Source organism: Mytilus trossulus, chromosome 1 (genome assembly GCF_036588685.1).
Source record: "Mytilus trossulus isolate FHL-02 chromosome 1, PNRI_Mtr1.1.1.hap1, whole genome shotgun sequence".
NCBI classification, from domain to species: domain Eukaryota; kingdom Metazoa; phylum Mollusca; class Bivalvia; order Mytilida; family Mytilidae; genus Mytilus; species Mytilus trossulus.
The window spans coordinates 17381001-17399090 of NC_086373.1; the positions used below are offsets into that span (position 1 = coordinate 17381001).

General features: G+C 32.7%; 1 protein-coding gene across 1 annotated transcript; it reads right to left on the minus strand.

Annotated features, from left to right (window-relative positions):
• Window positions 1-35: 35 nt before the first annotated feature.
• Window positions 36-16382, minus strand: LOC134706829 (skeletal aspartic acid-rich protein 1-like). Its single transcript, XM_063566138.1, has 6 exons — window positions 16237-16382; window positions 14967-15121; window positions 12297-12797; window positions 10873-10964; window positions 2431-2612; window positions 36-215 (listed from the first exon to the last, which is right to left on the minus strand). The coding sequence occupies exons 2-6, from the start codon at window positions 15082-15084 to the stop codon at window positions 125-127; spliced, it is 984 nt and encodes a 327-aa protein (XP_063422208.1). The 5' UTR covers window positions 15085-15121; window positions 16237-16382; the 3' UTR covers window positions 36-124.
• Between the last annotated feature and the right edge of the window lie 1708 nt (window positions 16383-18090).

The window sequence follows — 18090 nt, forward strand, 5'->3', positions numbered from 1 at the left end:
ACTGGTGATGTTGAAGACCGAACACAGTTATTAAAAAACTAACACAATACTTTTGAAACTTTTTTGTATTTTATGTACATTTGTATAATAATATATATAAGTTGTTATGGGTCTGCTCTTCTAGTTACACAGCAAGCACCTTTAGGACTGGCTTTACCGCAAGATACTCTTCAGCCATTTCGGCCTTTTTCAATATTTTCTGATCTCTGGAAAATCTAAAAACAAAAACAAACAAAAAACACACATAAAGAAGTGCTATGTTGTAAATATGAATATTGAATATACTTTTTACATATAAACATGCAATAAATGTTCTTATACTCACATAAACTATAAACGTTCTTAAACTAATATAGTTGTGCAAAAAAAAAAAAGAAAATATTAATTTTTTACAGCTAACATAAGGTTGCAGCGGCCTTAAGCAATTGTGATTTTATATTTTTGTTTTCCAAAATTTTTGGTATCTTGCGAAACTCATGAATTTATTCCAGTAGCAGAAGTTGCACGAACTGGCATCGTACAATATGTTCACAAGAAACCGATTTTTGCCACATTCTATTGGACAAACAAAAATATGAAAAATAAGTAAACAGAAAGGACAGACAGCACAATGTAAAACTAGAGGCTCTAAAGAGCCTGTGTCGCTCACCTTGGTCTATGTGAATATCAAACAAAGGACGCAGATGGATTCATTACAAAATTGTGTTTTGGTGATGGTGAGCTAAAAAGAAAAGGATATACAAAACCGTGACTATAGAGCAAAGACAGACTAGACCGTGGCCAAATAGAAAGGACAGACAGCACCATGACCAAGCAGAATTGACAGACAAGACTATGACCAAAGAGAAAGGACGAACAGCACCCTGACCAAACAGAAATAACAGGTAACACCATGAACAAACATTAGGGACAGACAATTTTATTTAAAATTTCCACCAAGAAAGCTCACATCAAAAATACTGAAAGCCAAAGATGTATAAGTAGCTGAACACGTGAGAGCTATGACGTCTGTTACAAAATCATCTCCAAAGATGTATAAGTAGCTAAACACGTGATGAGCTATGACGTTTGTTACAAAATCATCTGGTTCGCACTGTCGTTTGGTATCATAAAAAAATGAGAACGGTTACATGGAATAATGCATGTACCAAGTCAGAAATATGACAGTTGTATTCCATTTGTCCCGTTGACTTATTTATGATTTTTTTTGAAATTTTGGACTTGCCCTTTTTGACTTTACCTTTGAGTTTAGTACTTTTGTTGAAACTTTTTTGTATCCTTTCTATCCTTTAAATTATAGATTATCTCTTTTGCTTTTTGTCAGTTTTAAGGTCACATCACCCTTTTCGTCCGAGAAAATGATACCAGGGTAACCGATGTTTCTAAAATTATTTAATTTGTTTCGGTGATATGGGAATTACTAGTAAGTATTATTACAATGCGTCATGTGTAAGTCATATTAATATTTTGTTGTTATAAGAGTTTCTATGAGCAACATGTCACTAGATATAGAAAAATGTCATGTGAGTGCCAATGAGACAACTCTCTATCCAAATAATAATTTAAAAAAAAGTAACCATTATAATGCATACATTTCTTTAAATATCAAATTCAGATTAGTTTTCTCAAGTGTATTATATTCTCGTAAAAGGGAAACAACTCAATTTAAATCCTGTTCAATAACCTGGTTATTATAAAGGTGCATCACAAAATGCTTCCATAGTTAACGAATGCCATAAATAATAATGATAATAATAAAATTCTTTATTTAACGAAGGTAACACATTTAACAACTACATGTTAATCTTCCATGAGGCCTTCAAAAACTATTAATACAAATAGAAAAGGAAAAAAAGACATACAAAATAAAATACATTTAAATGTAGCAGCTTAAATATTGCATAAGTACATATTCAATAGAACAAGAAACCTACATTAGTTTCGTGCATCATCAAACAACATAAGTAAAGACTTGTGCCACCTGTGGAGCAGGATCTGCCTACCCTTTAGGAACACCTAAGAGCATCCTCAGTTTTTGATGGGATGGCTTTCCTTTGTCTTTAAAATTAGTTTTTTTTAATGTGAAATTAAGTTTTCCTTTTTAAACTGAAGTGTCAGTTATGATAAAAGGGAGACAAGCAAATTTAAATAATATTCGATAGCCTGGTATTTTTATTGAAGAAACACAACGGTCGTCCCATATTGAGAAGGATCTGCTAACCCTTAGAAAAATCTAGAAAAAATCATTTCCCGCCAAATTTGCAATGTCTTACATCTCAAACACAAGCACACGAACCCATAATTTATTGGTTGATAACATTTGATAAAGCTTGTTATTTTGAAACAGAGGTGCAAGCATCCTTAAATTGTAAAAGTATGTGTAGCATCACGCGAGATTTCAAGTTGTCTCGTAAAAATCTAAGTATTTACCTGATTCCACATTCTTTAGATCCATGTAATTTTTCATGACGATTGTATTGAGAACTCAAGGAATCACAGAAATCAGTCAGTTCTCCAAAGGTATGTGTGTAAAAACCATTTATTATGGAAGCACTAGCAGCATTCATCTTGAAACCATCTATGTTTAATTCAATTTCTACTGGACCATTAGCCTAAATAGACATTTATGTAAAGATAAAACTTGTATATGAACAAATATAAACAACACTTATTTACGTTTATTGCGTCTAAAGCGTGTTTTCTGGATTTACCTTCATCAGGAACGCTCAAAGCCGAATATTTGAAAGCATCAGGGACGCTCAAAACCGAATATTTGAAAGCTTTAGGGACGCTCAAAGCTGAATATTTGAAAGCATTAGGGACGCAGAAAGCCGAATATTTGAAAGCATTAGGGACGCACCAAGCCGAATATTTGAGAGCATTATGGACGCACAAAGCCGAATAATTGAAAGCATTAGGGACGCACAAAGCCGAATATTTGAAAGCCAAAGATGAATAAAGCAAAAAGCAGAGAGCAACCATATCATACCACATATTTTTTTATATTTGATATATGTATATGGTCACATATTTTTCTAGGTAATCTAGTCTAAGACCAAGGTCAAAGTTTTCAAAAAAAACCTAGCTTTTATAAAGAAAATACGTTTTCAAACGTAAAATCAACCACTTCTTGACATATGGTCACCTGTTGAAGGCCACACAGTTTCCTATTATTGTGAACATATACTTCATTTGAACATTGGTAGATGATAGTTGACTCCATATAGCAATCATATCAAATCTTCTTTTGTTTATACATATAATGATAGCAAGATCCCTATTGATGCTGAGGTCACTATGTCCAAGGTAAAGGTCGTAATTACCAAATAAATCAGAAAATTTACGCCAAAAAGGTAGTTTCCGTATGCTTTAAAACGAAATGTTATGTTGACACCTTACTTGGGTATACGGTAACATGTTAATGTCAGGAAGAAGAACAATATCTTAGAATAGTGAGTGTGTAGGTAAAGGTAATATTTTTGTATAGCTTTCTTGCAAGCTGAACACTGAAGTCATTTTAAGATAGGTATACTTGTAGAGCAGTCCGAAAATTGATTAATCTGTGATCTCTCTGTATGGCTATACCTCTCCGAAAGGAGGGTAGTCACGATACCGTAACTAATAATTACTTCACATTTCAGCTAGCAACCAAGCTAGTCAAGGATATTACATTTACCTACATATGGAACGCCAACACTGTCTTATTATGCCCATTTTTCATTATATGTTGTGCATTTACCTTTATATGATGTGCACTTGTCATCATATGATGTGCAAATATCCTTATATGATGTGCAAATATCATTATATGATGAGCAAACATACTTATATGATGCGCATATATACTTATATGATGTGCAAATATACTTATTTAATGTGCAAATATACTTATATGATGTGCAAATGTACTTATTCGATGTGCAAACATTCTTATATGATGTGCAAACATTATAACATGATGTGCAAATGTACTTATATGATGTGCAAATATACTTATATGCTGTGCAAATATACTCATATGCTGTGCAAATATACTTATATGATGTGTACATATCATTATATGATGTGCAGTTTCCCTTATATTACGTGCAAACATCTTTATATGATGTGGTTGTGTCATTATATTATGTGCTTGTAATCTTATATTATGTGGTTAGGTTTACTTCATTATATGATGTCGAAACGTCATTATATGATGTGCTTTCATCGTCGTTATGGTCAATGAACATGATTACGATTAGAATGATTACTGTCTACGTCATAACTGATTCCGATCTGCTTCTGCGGAGTAACCGTTACTTCTAATTAGGATCAAATCTGTTGCTACCGTTTGGAAAATGGTGGAGACTTGAGATAAACCTTGGCATGTTAGTACCTCGTTTTAAGATGCAAAAAAATCACATCTGATATTGTTGGAAAATTGTAAAAATATATATCAATTGCAAAGTTTTGTTTAAATCGCAAATCTTTAATAATAACCCTACGGAGTCTACAATACGGTTATGGTTATTGAATTGAATAAATAATTCTTTTATGTCATGCTATATGATCGTTTTAACTCGAGGGAAGGCATTATATTTGTCAATTTCGGTATACCTAACGTTAGTAATTTTTCTATAAGAAGATAATACACGAAGTTTAGTATTTTCGTTTATGTAAATATTGCCTTTCTGATCATGTTAGCTGTTCGAGTTTGTCTTTAGATATTCTCAAGATAGACACAAACAATTGTGAATAAATCGGACTCTAATAGAGTAATGGCTCATATAAGGAACCGGTCATTTGTAACCAAAAAAAAGAGGGGATAGGAAAAGTGGCATTCAATGTTATATAGTTATAGATTTGCCGCGGTATAAGGTTATGGCGAATTCTTCGTCAACCGTAGGCATCAATCTTTGCGCCTCGTTTCGCTCATCTGAATTATTAAAACCTGAAAATTTAGTTTCAACAATTTCTTCTAGCATTGAATTTTTCATCTGATGCTATTATTGAATGAAGGTGTGGTAAATATTTATGAAACCACAAACGGCAAATCCAAACTAATATAAGAAAGAAGATGTGGTATGATTGCCAATGAGACAACTATCCATAAAAGACCAAAATGACACAAACATTAACAACTATAGGTCACCGTACGGCCTTCAACAATGAGCAAAGCCCATACCGCATAGTCAGCTAGAAAAGGCCCCGATAAGAAAATGTAAAAACAATTTAAACGAGAAAACTAACGGCCTTATCTATGTAAAAAAAAGAACGAAAAACAAATATGTAACACAAAAACAAACGACAACCACTGAATTACAGGCTCCTGACTTGGGACAGGCACATACATAAATAATGTGGCGGGGTTAAACATGTAAGCGGGATCCCAACCCTTCCCCTAACCTGGGACAGTGGTATAACAGTGCAACATAAAAATAAACTAGTTCCCTGCAGTTGCAAATAATTTTCATACTTCAGTACTTTGATTATATATGTTCTTGTCTATACCTTACAAGAAAAAGGTTTCTCTATTATTAGTTATCAAGATAATAGCCAATATCACAACAAAACTCTGAAAAGACAAAATTGCCCAAAAAGTTCCTTTACTATAGAGTATATTCAGACACATTGCACTATTTTATTTTTTTGAAATCTATTATGTTTCCAGGATTAACGCAAAATATTAAAAGCTGCTGCCGTAAATCTTCACTTTGAAAAATTCAAAACACCACTCTCTATCTGTAAGAGAACAACAGGTCTCAGTACAAAATAAATAAATGCAGTGTTTTAAGTTCATTTAGACACTAGATTAAAAACGCTCAATTCTCTGGTTTTGTTGGATTGATACACATCTTCAAAAATTTGAAGGCTGAAATGTCTTTGGCTGATGTAATATATACAAGGAAAGAAAATAAAATGACGTGTTGTCAGATCCTTGTATCCAAAGCTGAAACAGATGATCTGTACATTATATATTAATAACTAAATGTGTTAGACACCGACTCTAGTTTTAGGGAAGGAGCTCGTGTATTTTCTTTTTCGAAATGAAAAAAAACCCAAAAAAACACAGGTTTATTTTTTTTTAAGTTTCAGAATTGTTTTATTTTTCCCTCATTTTAAATAGAGACAAACTAGTTCGTTTCCTTTCTGAAATAGATAAAATCTCTTTCAAGAAATTTAGAATCCAACATTTACAAAACAACTTGCCCCCTCCCTCACATAAAAATATCAATGGTCGGTACGTTAGTCCTGTTTAATTGAGTCTAGAGGTGAATACTAGTATATGAGCGGCTTCCCACGAAACCTTTTATATTGCGGGTTACTGCATGTCTAGTGGTGGTCAAACCCCGGCCGGGTCAAAACCAAAGACTTTAAAATTCTTATATACATGCTGCTTCCCAGCTAATTATATAAGCACGCGGGATTAAGGATTAAGAGCAAAAGCTGGTCGGCTCGGAATCAGAAAAATGTGTCCGGGTAAGGTGATATACATGTCTTCCTTCGGAATGCTACCTTTTGAACTAGCATGTTAAAAAATCCGGTTCAGGGTGTCGGTCTAGTACAAAATAGGGTTAATATTCATACCACATTAACATGTTCTTGAACGAATATGCATATATCAATTTGCCGGTGGACCTCAAGAATCCACCCATAATCATATTGTGTTGAAACTGTGAAATATACTATGCACAAAAACATGATAAAAAGCTGCACGTTAATGTAATTCACCAAGTTCAGTTTCATTCCATATCTCCTTTAATTCACTTCGGGTTAAAGTGATGGGCGCTCGGTGGTCGAGTGGTTACATTTTCATTTCGTGGCCTTTTATAGCTGAATATGCGGTATGGGCTTTGATCATTGTTGTAGGCCGTACGGTGACCTATACTTGTTAATTTCTGTGTCATTTTGACCTCTTGTGGAGAGTTGTCTCTTTAGCAGTCATACCACTCCTTCTGTTTTATAAGTAGTCGAACTGCTGTATCACTAGCATGTCAACACTTAGGTGTGCGATTTCAAATCCCGCACGTGGCAGGTAAGCTCGATTCCAATCTTAATTGACCAGAATTGTATGTTTTCCAAACGAAGGTCAAGGGGTCTATCCGGGCACTTCTGCTTTCTCCACCAATATAAACTCACCGCCACGAAATAGCATGAAAGTGTTGAAAGTGGCGCTAAATAACATTCAATCAATCATCCATACCGGTATACTTATGGCCTGTAAATCTATATGTTAGCAATGTCAATGTATGACATCAGTATACAGAGATAAAAATAATAACTATTTACAGTATATACAAAACAAGAGAGAGAGAGGTTTCAAAATTACTAAGCCAGCTGGAGGACAAACGCACGTGTTTATAATTTTTTTTATAAACGAACAAGCTGAAGTTGACATTTTACAGAAATCTTATACATCCTTCCTGTTTTCAAGTTTTCGTACATGGCTTAAAGCCTTATCGGATAAATGTTTTTGTCATATTGAAATTTCCCGTTTTAGTAACAACAATTCCCAAATAGTTATATTGTTTTATCATCTCAATGTTAGTATCATTGTAAGAAAATCGGAGATTTGTTGGCTTCCGTCCAAAAAAAACCCTCACTAAGACTTTAATTTTGAGAACTTTCCTTTCAAGTTCCAAGCCTTACAATAATCATGGAAAGCATTGAATTGAGTCTGCAGGTCATGTGCTGTTTCAGCCAACAACACCGTGTCATCTGCAAACAATATTACAAAACCCTTAAGATACATTTCTTATTCTCTTTCCAGATCTTCTGGTATAGTTCTGTTAAGTCATGTAATATTTCTAGTCACTAAGAAATTATTTTAGTCAATCAAAAGTAAATAAAATAGGAAAGGTGATAAGTTTTCTCTTTGTCGAACACCATTGTCACAAGCAAGCAAAGTATTCCAAATTATAATTACTATCGTGTATCATCGGTACAGCGGATATAGCTTTGTATGTACTTCGAAGCATGAAAAACTATACACCTTACATTCATTTAACTATGCACCGTACAGAAGGACTCATGTGGTCAGCTATACACAACGCTTCTTGTCGTAATAAAATATAAAAAAATAACATATGTACAAAATATTTCAATGCCAATTATTGAAACAGCTATACTTATAAAACACAAACAGTGGCCTTCTATCAGAAAAAGAGTTGCAATGAATATAGAATCATATTGGATGAGACGAGCGCCAACTTCTTTGACAAGTATTTGCACATGTTTCTAGTAAGGGTTCTTGTTTTGGGCAAATAGTGAGACTTATCTAATCACCAACCTACGACCAAATCATTTCTTAAAACAACAAATATGTTTAGATTGAAGTACACATTGATATAATGTAAACAAAACAAAAAAGACTTTTTGTACCATGTCAGAAGAAAAATCGATCACGATCCATTGGTTAGTACCTATATCCGCTGTACCGATGATACACGGAGATGCCAGCGAGTGGGCAAGTGTTGAAACAAAAGAGTGATGACACAGTAATAAGGTGGACACAGTAATGACAAAGTTAATGCTTTTTATTCTATTTTTTAAAGAGACGAAAAAGAGGAACAAATTGCAAAAGACGGGCGTCACTCCATTCATCTCGGTTGGAAAATAAAAATATTAAATACCCTAAATTGGAAAAAGTGTGGCAACGTGTGATTTTCAGTGGTTTTTCCCCCCATTTAACTCAATAACTGTATCGTCTACGTAAAATCCGTTGCCATTACCGAAAAGGATAAAAATAAGTACCACATAGGTAAAATTCGAACTAATCGGACGAAAAATTAAATCTAAAACACTTCATCAGAAATCAACCCCTTATATCTCAGAAATCGTTGACGCTACTCCAAATCTGTTGACATACTAGTACTAATGTTTCAGAATTTTATTAGCAATTAGAAAAATCTCCATTAAAATAAGTTGAAAATAAACAATCTGTATATGCCAATATGTGCTCATTGTTGAAGACCGTATGGTGACCTATAGTTATTAGTTTCTGTGTCATTTGGTCTGTTGTGGAGAGTTGTCTCATTAGCAAAGATACCACTTTTTCATTTTTTATAATACCCCACATAGCCATTTCGCATTTTGTGGGCACTACGTCGACTAAGCTTGCAGTCTTCGAAGTTGTGTATTTTCTCACATAATTGGCGTTTTCTGTGGAAAAAAGATTGGTTCAAAGACAAATTAAAAGTCCTATCACACATATTTCCGACTTGGTATGGTTTTAGAGGAGTTGCGGCTCAATGAAATCGGTCTTCTCCTTTAGTAGCATAGATTATATGATATACTAGATTTAATATCATTGTACATATACAATACTACATTATACATCTTACCATTTACAGATTAATATTATTCAATAACATTTAATAAAACAAACCATCTCGCCATAGTATGCATCAGTAGATAATTTTATAGCTATTGTTATGAAATATTTTTGAAACAGACTGTGATTTCAATGGTGTCTTTTGCAATGAATTGAAATAAGCAGATGTGGTATGAGAGCCACTGAGACAACTTTCCATCCAAGTCATAATTTGTAAGAGGAAACAATTATAGGTCATAGTACGACCTTCAACACGGAGCCTATGCTTAAACCGAATAGCAAGTTGTAAAAGGCTCTTAAAATTTGTTATCATTTTCTCCACAGACGGAGATTTCTTCAACTAGCTCCTGTATTTACTGATTTTAATCTTCAACCGAAATATTTGAAACGTTGATTTTTATTAAATTGCTTTGTCTCATTTTCCCTATAAATTGCACTTTCGCTTGCGATAGACACATATTTGAGCCGGGTTAATAGTTTACAGAAGCAGATCGGAATCAGTTATGACGTAGACAGAAATCATTCTAATCGTAATCATGTTCATTGCCCATAACGACGATGAAAGCACATCATATAATGACGTTTCGACATCATATAATGAAGTAAACCTAACCACATAATATAAGATTACAAGCACATAATAAATATAATGACACAACCACATCATATAAAGATGTTTGCACGTAATATAAGGGAAACTGCACATCATATAAGGATATGTACACACCATATAAGGATCTTTGCACATCATACACGTATATTTGCACATCATATAAGGATCTTTGCACATAATATAAGTACATTTACACATCATGTAATAATGTTTGCATATTATATAAGAATGTTTGCACATCATATAAGAATGTTTGCACATCATATAAATATATTTGCACATCATATAAGTATGTTTGCACATACTATAATGATGTTTGCACATCATATAAGGATATTTGCACGTCATATAAGGATATTTGCACATCATATAAGGATATTTGCACATAATATAAAGGTGCTTGCACATCATATAATGACAAGTGCACATCATATAAAGGTAAAAGCACAACATATAAAGGTAAATGCACATCATATAAAGGTAAATGCACATCATATAATTAAAATGGTCATAACAAGACAGTGTTGGTGTTCCATACCTACACACTCTATGCATTGTCCTGTAAGTTGAAATAATCTCATTGCATGACAACTTCCATACTAACTACACTCAATGCATTGAGCAGCTATAGTCATGACGATATCTTGCCCTAGCCTGTAAGTGACATTTTCGTCATCAGAAACTATGATCCCGAGGTTGCTTATTTTCATTATTTCATTTCAATTTTATTAATCAACACGAGAGTTTTCGTATCATCGACTTTCGACTTTAGACCCCAGAACATGTATTTTTCTCGACAGGTTACCTACTTTATGTTAATGCATTTTTGGTATAAGTCAATTAAATGCAATTCAAAGCTTCAATGTGTGCAATTAAAGGGAAAACATGGTCACATATATTGGTAGAACGGTCCATATTGATTTTGAGGTATACAAATAAAACATACCTTTTGCGTAAAGTGGATGTTTCCTCTGACACCATTTGAATGGTCAGTATGCAAGTTCAGACGAGGAATAATTTCACGATGGGCATCAGTTTCTAAAAGTACATAATATATATATATATATATATATAAACCTGATACGATCAAGAAAAATGTGGCATTATGTGGAATTATACAACGGTTTCTACTGGAAATACCATCAGGGACGAGTAACAAATCATTATGGGCACTCAGAGTATGGACAAGGCCTGTCATTATCCTCGATACGGAGCTTGTAAAGTGTATCATTCCCTTACTTTTTTACCACAACGAACACACTAATCAAATATGAGGGTAAACTTCTCATGATGTGCGAGTACTATTCAGATAGAAAAGGAAATCCATGGTAGAATTACAAAAGAATCTAAAAACAACAAGAAAGGGAATTAAGCATTGGGGTAATATATCATACTACCATCTTCTCTGTTATGAAACTCAGAATATGATTACTATTTTTTTCTGTAAAATAGATCAATATAAAAGATATGGGGTATCCATCCATGAAACAAAATCAACGCATGCAGAACAAAGAAAAAAACCCACACAAACAAAAATAGCTATATTGACCAGTCTGTGCGGACCATTTCAGAACTGTCGAGTTCAACCGCTGTGTTTTTGTTTTTGGTTTCGTTCACTTTGCCTAACCAAAGCTTTAGTTCTCAATGTTATGTTTTAAACTACAATGAATGACCAACTGATATACGACTCGTTTGCGGTTTTGTTAATTTGATAAGGTCGGGTACTTTGTAGTTGTATGAAACGTTTAATCTTTTAATACAACGTTGCCAAATGTTATGTTAATATTCGTTGTCGTATGTTTCTCATTGGACCACATCTTATGCGCAATTCAACACCTTAAATTTCTTATAATACATTTCTTTTCAGGATTAGCTCAATTGTATTAAGCAATTGTTGCATAATGATACACAGAATTACCACAGAATAGTGAAGAATCTACCCACTATAACAATTAAGCCGCTTAACTGTTTACTTTAAAAAGTTGTCATTTACTATTATTTATATTTTAAACGGTTGATATTTTTTCAAGTTTCAAATGGTGAAAAAGATTGCCACTTCGCATATTTGACATAACATTCCGCTCGCAAAAAGACGATTTACTCCATTAGATCCCAGTTGTTTGTTGGATACATATATTAAGATATCAAATACAACATGTTACCAATATTTTCTTGTTAAGTTCAATAATTATTTGATTATTCAGTAATAATAACTAGTCAATAGGAATAATCCAACGTAGTTAGATCGAACAATGTGAAGTGTTTTTTCCCATGAACAATATAACCAGTAATCAGATATATGAAATAGTCGCAATAATTAAAGAAAGGGATAGTTTTAGATATTTTATGAAATGTTAAAAACAATCTTACTTTTTTGACACAAAAGACACATATGTCCTTCCCGCAGTAATCCAGGGGAAGACATGTATGTTCCTCCTGCATTAAGAGGCTTAAACTTGTGGCCGTCAAAATGTAAATGCATATGGATATGTTGTTCATTATCATGATCGTCATCATCATCGTCGTCATCATCGTCGTCACTGTCATCGTCAGCATCATCGTCGTCCTCATCATCGGTATCATCTTCGTCACTTTCGCCCTCATCATCATCATCGTCGTCATCATCCTCCTCATCGTCGTCGTCTTCATCTTCATCATCACTGTCGTCATCATCATCATCGTCGTCACTTTTGTCATTATCAGCCTCATAATCAATGTGGTCATCATCGTCGTCGTTATCATCATCACTATCGTCGTTAATATGAATATGAACTTTGTTTTTATTCGTATCTTTCACTTGTTTTCTTAAATCCGTGATCACTTTTTGCATCTTTTTCATCAACTCCTTGAATTCTTCATTTTGTTCAAAACCTGTTAAAATTGAAATATAAACTTTAACCTTTTTCATACTTTTTTTTTTTTTTTTTTAAATTGTTATTTGGATGGAGAGTTGTCTCGTTGGCACTCACACCACATCTTCCTATATCTATTAAAGAAGAAAAAGTTGTTCGATACATTAACTTCTAAAAAGAACAAATAAATTAACAAATATAAATTAAACCCTATCGTTAATTTTGGATTTTTAGGGACAGGACATTTTTTTACCGTCCTCTATTCAAAATGCGTCATTTTTGGTTTGTTTTGTTTTAACTTTAATATTTGAATAATGTGGCGTTTTTCTGTATTATATGAACATACTTGTACGATTCGCTCGTGTATGTAACAATGTTTAAGATTTTAACGAGAGAAATTTATGTATTACTGAAAAATTATTACACCAGGATTTTCGATATCACAAACTAGTCAAAACATTTACTAAATTTTATCATCGGTATAAAGACATCATTCGTAAATATAGCTCAACATGCAGACTTCTTATACGTTCAGGTATTTCACATCCAATTTTTATGGAAATATTCTTTATAAAGCACAAAGGTGTCAGTATTCACCTCAGAAACCTACAAAACCTTTGAATAGACTTATTAAGAAGGGATATAATTACGATACTGTTGTCAAGTCATTAAAGATTGCATATTTTGGCGTTAATATTGAGTCACTGATAAGGTCTTTGCGTCGGAACTAAACACATTTATTCTAAAAACAGTTGTTGGCATGACACGGGTTATGTTCTTCTCATATATGTTATGATGGTATGATACTAAACCCCTAACGGGAAGGAATGTGCTTGATGTTCATATGATGAAATCATAATCTTTCAGTCATTTTAATTGAAGTCTGGAGCTGGCATGTCAGTTAACTGCTAGTAGTCTGTTGTTATTTATGTATTATTGTCATTTTGTTTATTTTCTTTGGTTACATCTTCTGACATCAGACTCGGACTTCTCTTGAACTGAATTTTAATGCATGTGCGTATGGTTATGCGTTTACTTTTCTACATTGGTTAGAGGTATAGTGGGAGGGTTGAGATCTCACAAACATGTTTAACCCCGCCGCATTTTTGCGCCTGTCCCAAGTCAGGAGCCTCTGGCCTTTGTTAGTCTTGTATTATTTTAATTTTAGTTTCTTGTGTACAATTTGGAAATTAGTATGGCGTTCATTGTCACTGAACTAGTATATATTTGTTTAGGGGTCAGCTGAAGGACGCCTACGGGTGCGGGAATTTCTCGCTACATTGAAGACCTGTTGGTGACCTTCTGCTGTTGTTGGTTTTTTTTTTTTTTTTTTTTTTATTTATTTATTTGGTCGGGTTGTTGTCTCTTTGACACATTCCCCATTTCCATTCTCAATTTTATACTATAAGTGAATAATGGTCTACCTCTTGTAGAGGTTCATAGGATGCCTGTTGGAATAATTGCCCCTTTTCAACATACACCATCGTGTATTCTTGTTTTTGATTAATATATAAATATTTTCACGATATTATCTTAATCGCGAAATTATCAAAAATAACGTTTCTTGTTACTTTTCAACAAATATTAATGAGCCAATATTAATCTATTTTTAAGCTCCGATTCCTTGCCCGGCGTTGTCTATTCTTTATGTTCTTTTTGGTTTATTTTATTAAGTTTTGGATTTTCAAATACGTTAGCCTTGAGCATCCATATCACACTGAAGAGACATCCATCGTCGAAATGCGCATCTGTAGCTGTACATATACACATTTCTATTCACAACTTTTAAACATTACGTTTGACTGACTTGTGCTAGAATTAAAACACTATCACACATTTTTAATATAGGAAGTTAACCTCACCATTATCTTCTTCCATAAACATTCAATTATTTAATTCAAATGGATATAAAAACATTTAGCAACTATCTTTTGATGACCATTCAGCGGTGCTAGATTCACGTATTGCTTTTTTTATTCGAAAAAAGCAACTTGTTTTTAAAACCGACGTTCAGATAAGAGCATCTAAAGAAGTTATATCACTCACAATTTTTCGTGCATAAAAAACATCAAATAGTTAATTCTTGTCCCCGATTTTGCCGATATTGGTAGGACTTTCGACTTCTTGCTGTCTTCTCCTATTTCGATCTTTTATCCTAGATTGTATAATAATAATAATGAAAACTTACTTTTAGAATTAGTTTCTATAATGTCACGTGTCGGGAAACTGACGTTGAACGTTCTGGTTATGCCTCCTAATTTATTTTTTCCTTCGCAAAAGCAATCCCGAGCATCTGTTTCGGTCATAGTCTTTATGTGGAGTTTCTTTCCAGTTTAAACATATCTGTAACAAACAAATATGAAATTATAAAAAATCAGAGACATAATTGCTAGTAAAACATTGTGTCAAGTGTATTACAAATCTTATTAAGATTTGTAATACACTTGACACAATGTTTTACTAGCAATTATGTCTCTGATTTTTTATAAATTAGTGTAGTTATTGTAATTCCAGAATTTTACTATCTTCTCATACATTTATCACATTTGACATTCAGAGATTTTAGAGAATAAAATTGAATTGTCAAGTGTCTTGCCTATGTCGTTTGGACTTCAAAATTAGCTTGGCTGGTAAAAAATCGAAAAGAGTTTCTAAATTGATATATCTTTTTCGATTTCGAATTTCATGGCAACTCACATTTAAAAAAAAAATGTAATTGCACGTTCATTTTAATGCACACAAATTATTTAAAGAAATTATAACATAAAAGCATGAGTTAAAAGTATATATATTATAATGATTTGGGATTTTCTATATTTCTGCTCTTGTCCGCAATCATGAAACTCTGTATTTATTTTAGTAAAATTTGTTGATGTACAGATAGCGACTTATACTTTTCTTTATTTTATGGTGCAGTATACCTGTACAGAAAGCAACAAATTATGGTTGTGCTAAACAAGTATAACTTCGTAAAAATATCATAAAATGAGCATAATTTGTATGCGTATATATATGGAACTGCATATTTCTTTACTGTAACTCTTTAATACCAATGTCATAATGAAATCAAATGAAACTTACTATTTGATTGGTACTAGTGAAATGGTACATAGTTTTGATGAATAGATCTGTTTTATTTTACTCGAGACACTGACTATTTCCCGACACCCCGTGGAGGGAAATAATTTGTGTCGAGAGAAAATAAAATAATTGATATATCTCGAAATAACCTATTTTAATTTCATGTAAATTCAGATTACCAAATGCATGAAATATTTATGAAACAAGAAACGTAAACGGATTTGAATGAGTAGTGCATATATATTTTCATCACTGACTCTTTCTGAATTTAGATGAAAAGTTGTATACTAAAATATAACACTCTATTTCAAAATGTGACTTTGAAATGTGTTTTCTGTTATATTGGTAATGTTTCAAAAAGAACGAATAAGAATTACCTGGTAAGAGCGAAGAATTCCTAAAATAACTAAAATTTTATCGAATCTGAAATCACATGGCAACTGTCAAATAGTCCAACTTAAAATTATAGTTGCCGATTTGCATATAAACGATAACAGGTTTCACTTCGTTTTACCAATGAAATGCCTTGTTACATAATTACCTAAATAAAACGTTTTAATCTTTTTTTAAACACTTATTTATTTACATTATTTTATTCATTGACACTTATGATCTAAATTATTTATTATCTATGCTAACGTTTCTGTAATATTTTTTCTTTGGACAATAGGCCTAATTGTTTACAATCCATTTTTAATCCAAATCTAATTTATAAAGAAAAAATTTATCAAATCTTAGATTGTTCAATTTCAAAAGATCACGCATAAGACAAGCAATTTATGACAATTAACCAATTAAAGTCCATAATTTCATATCTGCTATATCTACAAAAATTAAGGTGCTAATTTTGCATACGACAAGGTCCAACGTGTCCCGAACAGTGTTCCTTAACATATTTTTTGGAACATGTAGATGCACCATAATATAAAAGAAAATGACAAAATTATCATATTTGCGAATGTTATATGTTCGTAAATTAGGAAGTTCAACATATGCCCATAACATATCACCTCTACTGTTAAGTAATTAACCCCCAAGTCATAAGACACCAGCCAAAATTATATATAATTAAAATATCAAAAAGTTCAACATATAAGTAAATAACGATGTATTTTTTAACAATATAAACATTTTCAAATAAGTTATAGTTATCGCACAAGCAACTAGGCATGTGTTAAGGTTTGAAATTTATAAATCATTAACTTTTTTTCATACTAGTATTCAGACTTTCTCAAAATTTGTTACGTTATTTGGAGAATTTCGTTTTTATTAATGGCATAACTTTGATTGTTTCTATGTAGACATCAGTCTATTGTAGAAGACTATATGCTGCCCTCTACATGTATATGTCCGTATGTTGTTTTTGTCGTTTGATAGCTTTCTGTAGCTCACATCTCCATCAAATTTAGTCCTGACTGTTCAAGCGATGTACGGTTTAAATCGGTTCATGACAAACCACAACTTTAAGGGTTACTAAGGAAAGATTTTTTACTTTCCTTTCCTTCAAGTATATGCTCAGAGGAAGATTAATCAAAGAGGATTGTTCCACAATTTATATTCAAAGTTATCAGAAAAAAGTTCCATTTTTCACTCTTTGACTCCACCTCCCTCCACAATATTTTCAACACATATTTTTTCTAGACTGTCACATGTCGCTCTGAACGTAGTCTGATTGATGTGCAACTTATCTTTTTCTTGCTTTATTGCACACACTTCAGATATGAACCTCATTAAATTCGACAAAAAATTGCCAATAAAAAGGAATAAGTATTTAAAAAATTGTAAAAATTTTATTGAGCACAAAACTAATCCAAATTGGATTTCACTTGACTCAGAAGTCGAAAATAAAATAAACATTGGGAGGTACAAGTACCCGGTCACGTCCACTCTTTGTTTTTGTTATACGTATTTCTATTTGTATTCTCCTGACGAGTTAATCCTTTTTTAACTGAAATTTATAGTTCATTGTTATATTATACTGTTGCACCACTGTCCCAGACAAGGAGGAGGGTTGAGATTCCGCTATAACCTGTTTCACTCCGCCACATTCTGTATGTATGTGCCTGTCCCAAGTCAGGAGTCTGTATTGTTCAGTGGTTTTCGTTTGTTGCTGTGTTACATATTTGTTTTTCGTTTTTTTTTGTGTATATTAATTATGCCGATAGATTTCTCATTTGATTTTTTTTGCATTTGTGATTTCGGGGCCTTTTGTAGCTGATTATGCGATCAGT